The sequence below is a fragment of the Phoenix dactylifera genome, chromosome 1, assembly GCF_051530095.1.
Source record: "Phoenix dactylifera cultivar Ajwa chromosome 1, Ajwa_hap1_PhDact_Kaust_v1.1, whole genome shotgun sequence".
In the NCBI taxonomy this organism is placed as follows: Eukaryota; Viridiplantae; Streptophyta; class Magnoliopsida; order Arecales; family Arecaceae; genus Phoenix; species Phoenix dactylifera.
Genome location: NC_143190.1, coordinates 4,964,542 through 4,975,000, shown reverse-complemented (window position 1 = coordinate 4,975,000; position 10,459 = coordinate 4,964,542). Strand labels below are relative to the sequence as shown.

Genomic DNA, 10,459 nt, shown 5'->3' with positions numbered 1-10,459 from the left:
TATAGATACCAATGGATCCCCTATCCTTGCTTTCTTGTAGCACCAAGCAACCACAATATTGCAGATTCTGTTTGATCTTATAGACTCCATTTTTTCTTGAATGTCCACCATCTGCTTGAATGGTTCAGGACATAAGTCATTAACTCTCACATTTAATATTAAGATTAATTTTGTTATTGCTGCTAACATTCTGAGGTTTCTAAAGCTGAAACTTTAAGCACTAAACAATGTGGCATGACACTGCTTGCACTCCATATATATAGTGTTATGCTTATGTTGGTTCAACAACTCTGTGAGTCGCTAATCAAAGAACACATTATTAGTGAATAGTTACATACTCTCTCTATCATATTTCCTAACATATGTCACAAAGAATACATCTTTTAAAGTTACTACCATGAAACAACCTATCATAGTCTTATGGTCTGTATATTCATATAATCTGATGATTACATACTAATTTTTGTTGAGCAAGAATGTCCCTATGTTAGGTCTTTGGATGTTATAAGAGTGAAATTCTTTGGGACATTATGACACCCATGCTATGCGTAAGGTATTACTTCTAGAATTGCAAGTACTACTACATTTAGCATTCTTCCATGTTGGCAATGTCTCTGAAGTAAAATAGGAAAATCCTTGGGTCATTTTTTGACATCTTCATATATAATTACATTATCTTGATCTGTAATGTGTAATCTTCATCTCTAATTTTCAAACTTCTATCACCTACTCTCACCATCTTTGTATTTTGACCTAGGAGAGGGTTTATATCATCTACTATCGACAATCCTATCTTTCTTTTTCTTGCTGTGCTTGACATTTGATGGAGAGAGCAACATAGATTTAGATACTGATATCAATAGCCATCCTAGTCTCGAGCCTGGTTGCTACTGTATTGACAGTTTCAAATCCGTCTTAAACAACCATTACAAAATAGAACAAAAATATAAAAAATAATAAAAACAAAAATAAATTAAGAAAGGGGTTTCTTGGGTCTTAAAAGTTGAGATTTTCCATAAGACTTCTGGGTTTTGAATCAAATTGTCTCCCACATTAGAAATCACCATCAATTGGAGACCATCATACTTTGCTTAGAAGCTCTAGTTAGCTACATAAGAACTACTTGGTGAATGAGGATTTATAAAGCCATTCACAAATAATATGGACTAGGCTTGATGGTTATGTATATTGTTCTTCTTGCTTAGGAAAGATGGGCATGATGGCGTTCAGTCTGCATATCCTCAACTTCCTTGACTTTTTGGTTCCTCAAAATTCTATGAAGACTTGGGCAAAAGGCTAGCAAAAGTAGTGTCTAGAGGGCTGAAGAGAACATGTACAGTCCTATCTCCTTGTCTTCCCACTCCCTACGTCAATCCAAGGACATGTACAGTCCCTATCTCCTTGTCCATTTTGAACCACTCCCAAATCCTCTAATAGAGACCATTCTAGTAAGCTAATAGTCTACCCTCAAATGAGCCTGCAACTCGAACTATGTTTTTTTTTTTTAAAAGTCCCATCTTACTTGCAATTTTTTATCTTAGGAAAACCTTCTGAAAGGACTTGAATTGTTGCTCAGTCTTCCACACCATACGCTTGTATTCCTGCTGCTGAACTCCCAACTCACTCAGCAAAAGGCAACCTCTGCCCTACTTCCTCCCTTTTGCATGAATGCTTCTGGACACGGAAGTGTCTTTTTCCTGTTATTAGTTGTTTCCTTTTAAACTGACAGACTACAAAAACCATGCAACTTTAGCCCTTCCCCTTTCTGATTTAAGTTTTTAATTAGATACAATCAACATTAGTCCATTTTTACCATCTTGATGAGATAATAGAGGAAGATAAACTGCAACCAGAATGTTGGGCCTTATTCCTCTTCATCAATCAATCTTATTTAGAGCTACATTGGTAAGAGAGTCTTGAGGTGTTAAAAGTGAAAAACGTACTAAAATAAACTATAATAGATGTGACTGCATTCATTGCATACAAAAGTTTATCCTTTTTGTTCGTTTCTACTACAATTTATTTATTTATCCTTTTTTTTTGACAGACACTTTGCTAATGTGGTAATTGTTTCTATAAAACTTGCAAATTTATATCTTTTAAATATAGAATGCCAAAATATATAGGTTCAAAATTTGCTGTTTCCAGTACAAGATATAGGTTCAAAGCATGATTTCTTAATATTCAATCTGCAGCTTTGTCTTTTTTCATTTTCTTATTCTCGGTCTTTCCTTGATCATTGTCTTCAACATCTATGGAAATTTGTTTTGAATTCTCAATGTCCTGAGGCTGTTGCTTCCTGGTTATCATGTAACCTTATTTTTAAGGACAGTTATGTGGACATGTTTTGAAACATTAATATGCCGCTTGTTGGAGTAGCAATTTATTGAAATGGCAGCACTTAAATAATTGTTGAATGTTAATTAATGTTTTGTTTATTATTTATTGCTTAAATCCCCTGTATATTCTGCATCTATAATTTTCAAGTTATATATTAATAATTCTTCACTGGCAGATCCTCATGTGGATAGAAGTGTTGGTGTAAAAAAACCCAAATACACAGGAGATGAAGGGCCTTCTATGACCGAGTTAAGTGGCTTTAATCCCAAGAGGCAGGAATTTGATCCTGAGTACGACAATGATGCTGAGCAGGCTCTGGCTGAAATGGAGTTCAAGGAAACTGACACCGAAACTGATCGTGAACTGAAGCTGCGTGTATTGCGTATTTATTTGTCAAGGTGTGTTCTCAGTGATTGCATTTATCCCATACATGTAACTCATTAATTTTAGGAGGTAAAACATTTATCATAGCACAGAAGTGCACGCGTGTGGGTACAACAGTACAGTGTTCCTAGATTGTGGTTTTAGAGCAATGATCAGTTGACCATTTGGTCTTGACACTGCATAGCAAATCAGTGAAGCAAGATTCTGTAAATGCTGTCCTTTTGGCACTTCTGTTGTTGTCCTAACTGGTGATACACTATATGAGTTGTCATATTAGTTCTAGACAAGGTTTCAACTTTCAAGTTTTTGCACGCTGGCCCAGCTGGCTGGCATGTAGCTTGCCACATAAGTACAGGCACCCAGCTTAGTTACAGCATCAAACTTATTAACTCCAGTTTTTTTTATAAAAAAAAATTAACATGGTCTTCTAAGTATTTTGATTAAATTTGATTTTAGTCAGTATGAAGTATGATCTGTGTATCTGATGTACGTCTTATCACCCATATTTAGTCAATTGTGCATTATGGTCTCCTTATGTTTAGAATAAAACGTTCTTGGAGTCTTTGATATTGAACAAAAAATTGTAAGTTAGAGCATCGGAAAGGCCATGTGCTTTTGTTGTTGGACAAGACCAACCTTTGAAGTTCTGTCAAAAATGATAAATATAGAGAACTGAACAAACTGAGAGATCTTTCTGATTTCTTTTAATAGAAAATCTCCATTAACTAACTTTCTTTGTATCTTATGTCTGCTGAGAAAAATTTGTATAATATGTTATATTGTCTAGAAGTAACATGGGGAAATATTTACATTATTGTTTGGAAATACTGATGTAGCTACTAATCTGATATCTATGCTTTTAAGACCATTTATGATATCTGATGACTGTAGTTGCATAAGATGTATACTATTTGTAGCAGTGTGTTGTCTCATGGTTCTGTTGAGAACTGCTTTAGTTCACATCAACATTATGTATGCTATTTCAAGATATCAGCACTATCTGTTTATGTTTGTGAAAACATATTTTTGTTTGTGGTATATTTTAGTAATGTTTGACCAACCTAAAAGCATCATTCATGATGGTTGTGGAATATAGGAACTTTAATGTGAATTTTTTCATTATTTATATATTTGAAGTTTCTTGATAGGCTTGATGAGAGGAAAAGAAGAAAGGATTTCATATTAGAGAGGAATTTACTTTATCCCAACCCATTGGAGAAGGAACTCTCAAGTGAAGACAGAGAAATATATAACCGTTACAAGGTTTTCATGCGTTTTCTCTCTCCAGAAGATCATGAGGCCCTAGTTAAGAGTGTTATTGAAGAGCGTAAAATTCGAAGAAGAATTCAAGAGCTTCAGGTGCGATGTTGTTCTGTAGATAAGTTCTTATTTACGGCTGCTTATTTGCAACCTGTTACTTGGTTGTTTATCTCAGTTCTTAAATGTCCAAAAATTTTCTTGACTTGCAGCCTGTTATGAGGAGTTCCCAATGTTTATATTCTCTCCTGATTTGACAACTTTTATTCATTGACAATAATGTTTTGCTCATTGAGATATATTTCCATGCCCTTGCCTTGCTAAAATTTTTCACATAATATTAATGTTTTTCTCATTGACAATAATGCCATTCACATTATGATAGTAACTTATAAAAAGACCCTGTAACTAAGTCTAAAAAAATTCTGTTATGTATTCAAGTTGATCCTTACAGAATAAGAAACAATGTTTGCAAATATTTTATAATTGTAAAAAGGTGTTATTTGAATTTTAATTAAACAAAGTATTTTGTTAAAAGTTATAGTAGTGTAATAAGTATACAAAATTGAAGAACTGTGTTATTAATTTTCAAGTTCTGTAGGAGTTGGTTTCCAAAAATGAAACCTTGTGCACAGACATATATGGTCTGGAGCTATAATAGAGACTTAAGATTCTCTTGCTTGAACAGTATCTAGGAGATGTTTTATTTATGAGGTGTAAGTTACTCATACTTTAATGGTGTTAGATAAATGGAGAGAGAATTTCTCCTAAAATAAAGTGAACTTATGCAAGTTTCAGTGAATGATTAATGTACGACCATGCACAGGACACTTGGGTTATCCACCCACAAGTTGTCAATTTGATACTTGATTCTTAGGTCATCACATTAATGGCACATTCTTTATGCTATTTTTGATGATGGAAATCGAATATGGCAATACTGAGAGAGATCAGTAGGAATGGGTTCATGACCGCGTCATATTTAATATTATTAAATAAATGATATGTTAATAGATGACCACAAGGCCGCTTCCATTACTATTGTATTCTGTGCCATTTATTATGTAATGCCAGCTAGTTCAACTTTTTGGTTTTCAAATTTTTTTCTAAAATTGGTCCTATAATTTCCTCCTTGATCTCTCCGTATCAATAAAAGTCCACAATGAAGGTAGGATTGTCAAACGATTGAATTCAACCAACTTTGGTTTAGTTTGAAATATGGCTCAATTTGAGCTTGCTAACTAGGTAATGAGCCAAGGCTGAGCATTGCCTAGTTCTTCTGTATCCGCTTCGATTAAGTTTGAAATTTAAGTAACTAATGAGTTGACGTATACCATATATCTGATTGTTATATACCTAGATTCTAAGTGTTCGTGTTGGTGGGCTTTCTGATCATCCATTGGGAATACATGTCATGCCGTGTCATCTGGCATGTTGCATTGCGCTGGACAAAAAAGGATTTACCTTTTTAATAAAAGTATCAAGAAAATAGTGAATAGGCGTCATTCGGATTCATGTTGAGTGTTAGTTTGGCCCAGCATGGTACACATGCCATCTAGGATGGCCAACACCCGAACCATGTTACGTATAAATGAAAAATCTGATTTATATTTATTGATAAATACTGACACGATGTACATAACAAAATTTGTACTTCAGCTATAAAATTGTAGATTTAGATTCTAATCTTGGAAATTAGCTCAAGTGATGCATACATAAAGACATACATATGTATATTTGTTGATGCATGTATCTGTACACGCCCATGCACAGGCATATATGCATGTATACATAAATGTACGTAAACATTTACATAAATGCATGCATATATGTCATATATGTATGTAATATATGCATACATATGAGCTTTTGGGCAGCTGGATTCTTGAGTTGCAGCTCTGGCCAAGTCCCTTGAACGAGCTGTTCATGAATATATTAAGATTTTTGAAATTAAATTGCTGCCTAGAACTTAGCTCAGTTGTAAAAGAAGTGAAGCTTGACCTAGGTCTAGCTTGCTCAAGCTTGGCTTTTTTACACTCCTAAACGCAAAAGGTTACAAGTTTTGGTGAATGAATGATAATATCCAAAATGGTTATATGTGACTAATTAATATTAAGAAACATTGGGTGTCGTAAAAGGAATAGAAAATCTAATCCCGTTGCCATAGTTTAGTCTTCCAAACAAATGTTGTCACGTCATTAAAACAATTGTGCCATTCTTATAGATGCCCCATAGGCATTGCTTAGGAGACTCATAGATAAACAGAGAGAGAGTCCAACCAGAGTTTGGAAGCAAGAGCAAATATGGAAATAGAGAGAGATTAACTGATTATTTAACGATTCATATAATAGGATATGTTATGCCCCTTAAAAAAGCTATAAACCATGCCTAGTATAAACAATGAGGGCAAAAAAGGAATTTTACCCCTAAAAGCAACCTAACCCTTTGTCAACTTGATCTTGGCCTTTGTTTATATCTTTTGAGGGATGCATAGCCTATGCTATACTTGAGAAGTAGGTTCTTTCTCACTCTTAATAACTTTGCAATTTGGACAACTCTTAATTAGGGCTCTACTATACTTGGCTATAATTCTTTGGACATGTGAGACAGAAAATCTGGGAAATAGATTGATATATATTGTCAGAATAATAAGGTAAGGGGGAGAGAGAAGATCTTATAAAGATTTGGTTGATTGCTAGTGAGATTCAAGAGATAAACATGAGATGGTTTTTGGGCAATGTAAGAAACAAAGCAATGAAGTATAGAGAGATTAAATAATTTAGAGATATCATGTAGTGTTTTAAAAGGTGGTTGCAGTATGTTGGCTGTTAAGGGATTGGATAGTGGATACTTGTTACATGAGCCGCACATATGAGAGCATGAGGTTTGCATTGTTTAATATTTTAAATCAAGGTCTGTTGTACTATGTGTACTGTATCATATCGGGCATACCGTACCATATCAATACTAAATTGAATCTTGGTACAGCGAGTGTACCGAGTTTCAGTAAGCCGAACCGACCCATGTATTGGGCATATGGACAGTGTATTAACATGGTATCAGTACGAGATCTAGTATCTAGATTGCGAACCTTATTTTAAGTAAATAAAAAATTAAAACATTAATAACAACAATATATATTATAAATAGAAGTAATTTTAATCATAATAATATCGAACAATGATCTAAGAGGGTCACCATATCCATTGTGGACTAATTTGGCCACTTGGGATTGGTCTAGACGATGTTTGGGAGCTTGATCCGCCACATCTAGGACCATAACTTCTAGAGGCCATAACTTTATCATATAGTGTCCATTTTTAGTGTTCCAGGTGCCAAAATGAAGCTCTTATGGTGTGACTACACCTAATGGGTTTGTCATGTTGTAATAACATAGGGGGTTTGATAATGTTTAGGGTTTCGAATGAGCCAATCAAAGTAAAACTTTTCTTTTTTGACTGGGCATATCTTCCACTTCGGTAGGACAATAAGAGAAAAGGCCAAATGATGTGCTAGTCAGGATCTAACTGCCGGATTAGTTTCACTCTTATATAATTTCTTTACTATTTTAAGAAAATTTTCACATCTTTTAACTAGAAGTGGAATCGGACCCGAAAATTGATCCTCACTAGTATAAATGGAGGCATTGTGTATCAGCTTATAAATATATAATGAAAGCAATTAATGCTTGATATCTTACTTTTGATATTTCTTTTATTTTCTATTATGTTCGTTGAGAGGTCCGAGTTGAGCAGATTGAAGAAATTGCTTCTTTCTATGATCAGATCAAATAGTTATTTCCTATAACTTAGTGCTTAATGTAACAATTATGACATCATTAGCGAGTTGATATTATTGATATTTACTTACCTTTCTAGGTTGAAGAATATAAAACCCTACCATCTGTTTGCACATGCCCCATTTTCACGGGTCTGCATAAGAGTGGGCCACATCTATGGTCACACAAAACTTAAAGAGCTATCTATGTGATCGAACAATGGTAGGTTGGCGGCAAATACAGTAGGACAATATTAATCTTGTCGCATAGTGGCCAGATATAGGGAATGTGGTGTGCTTAAGGGACTCTATGCATATGCTGCTACGTTTATGGCCTCATGCACTGCATTTGAGCACATTGATATCAGGATAGATGGAAAAAGATCATAGTTCATACCTATGTTTATGTCTTATGATTGGGTACTTAATGAGACATAATGGCAAGGTTCCTCTAGGTTATGAGTTAAAAACAAGGAATCAGCATCTCTGCAAGTGGGGGTAAGGTTGCATATATATGACCCTCTCTAAAACCTGCAACCGAGGTAGCCTTATGCACTGGGCTGCCATTCTATGTTTGGCTATGTAATGAGACAAAAAGGGAGATGGAAGAGAGAGGTAAAGGGTGGATTTCATCCCAGGCAAGCATACATTGACCTAGAGTGATCATGTGAGGGCACCAACGGGAGAAAAGTAATGATGTTCTATATATTTGCGAAAGTCTGATTTGAAATAATCGGTTCTCTTATAAAGTTTGTAGGACAAAAACAAACAGCAATTTGGTGGAAAATTTGATAAACAAAATCTTTTAGGAAAACTCAAAACTCTTATTTTGTAATAATGTGGTATATATTTGTCTAACCACTTGCAGACTGACTATTATTCACTTGTTTATATTTGATCAACATAGTTAGAAGTATTGGCTATACAATTGAATAGCGCATAGGCATACCGTGTCATGTGTGTATAACAAGACGCACACAGTCTATTCTAAGTATATGCATTATCGTTTTATTCTCATTAGGTGGTTAATTAATTATATCAGAGCATCACTGAAATCTGACAGTGGATTTGGGAAATTGCCAGCAGTTATGCAAACAGTTGGCCCAACCATAGGACCGTGATTAACTATACTATTTGGACATTATTTATTAGGGGTGGAGGACCTAAGCCAATTTTTCTTTGCCAGAACGCCAACAATGCCGCAAGCTACCACTACTAGTGTTTTTTTTTTTTACTCTGTCAAGCATTTTTGAAGAGGCCCTTTTCTCCTTACTGTATAAGACTCTAATTTTCTCAGCCAATGACTGTCTGACGTTCTCAGTCAACTACTCTGACTGGTTGTCCAACTTGACCCGGATCTCATATAACTAAGATCTTCTGTGATATTAGAGAACCTCTTGTTTGGTGATATGTGCATGCTACTCTATTTTTTTTTCATGTTTTAATTTGGCTATAAGCTCTTCAGGTGAATGTTATCTAGTCATTTGTACCCTTGATGACCTCTTGTGTAGTTAGCTGAATTTTATTATGACAGTCTTGAATATCTAGGTGCCATTACACTTGCTCCAATGCTTTTGACTATCTGCTGCTTTTGTTATGATTGGAGGCTTAACTAAGAAAGTTTTGCCTTCATGCTGCCAAAGTGCACCATAGGCAATCTAAAATTTGAATCTCCACCACATTGAGTCACTGAAGCATAGCTCTTAGCAGTGGTTGCACAAAGGATGTTTAACTTAATGCACAGATGGTTTGATCTAATCCATGTTTTAAAAAGTAATCAACCAGCTGAATATAGGCCCTCTTATGTTAAATTGTGCTAAATAACCTTGAATGTTAATGACCTGAGGATGGTTAAGGAACTAATTGAACATGTACATGCACAGCACTTGCACCGTAGCGGTAGATCACCAAAGAATGCAACTATCACTCCCTTTAACACCCTCCCCTAAAACTCTAGGATTAAACACCAACAGTTTACTTAACGAGTTTAACTGATCATAAAGTACAAAGTAGACCAGCAAACATGGAAGCAATTGAGTACTATAGCAAAGAAGGTATCATGATGACTGCAAACGAAGTGGCTAGGGCATTCTGTCTTAAAAATTAGTTCAGTGGGAATTGGGTTCACAACCATGAACGATAGGAAACAAGGTGATACCTTGATTAGTAGTGAGCTGAATATTGAAAGATGTAAAATTGGTAGAAGATGTATGCCTAGACAATAAGAGTTGGCAGCAATTAGTGGTACTTATAGCATGTAATATGTACCGGAAAGTAGGATGCAATGATTAGTTGGCGTGGGTGCATGCATACATTCACATGCTCAAACTTTGCACCATATGCATGCCCAGATGGATATATATGCCCTTTTGCTATAGGCTTTTGTATCTTCTTGCATGGTCTAGTGTAAAAGAACTAGTATTGTAAAGTAAATGAGTCTGACTTAGAAAATAGAGCTTGGAGACTGATTGTAGCTACTGCCTTGTGGGGAAGAGCTTGTTAGCACGTTTTTGATTATACAATTAATTATACAGATGGGTTGGCCCTTTCTTTGATGTCAGATATATTCATTCAAGAAAATAAATCTCTTTTGGCAATAGTCCAATAACCAGAAAATATCAATACGGGGATAGGATGTACCCAAGTCAATGGCTATGTCAGCCTAGCATACTGACTTGCTGACCTCCTAGCTCAAGGACTT

General features: G+C 35.2%; 1 protein-coding gene across 4 annotated transcripts in view; it reads left to right on the top strand.

The window, feature by feature from the left end:
- Nucleotides 1–10,459, top strand: part of LOC103700871 (transcriptional adapter ADA2-like) — a 37,784-nt gene that overhangs the window by 25,720 nt on the left and 1,605 nt on the right. For all 4 annotated transcript variants that reach the window (XM_088718397.1, XM_008782766.5, XM_008782767.5 and 1 more), the window contains 2 exons: nt 2,516–2,738; nt 3,873–4,083. In XM_088718397.1, coding sequence (XP_088574523.1) covers nt 2,516–2,738; nt 3,873–4,083 — 434 coding nt within the window. The remainder of the gene's footprint in view (nt 1–2,515; nt 2,739–3,872; nt 4,084–10,459) is intronic.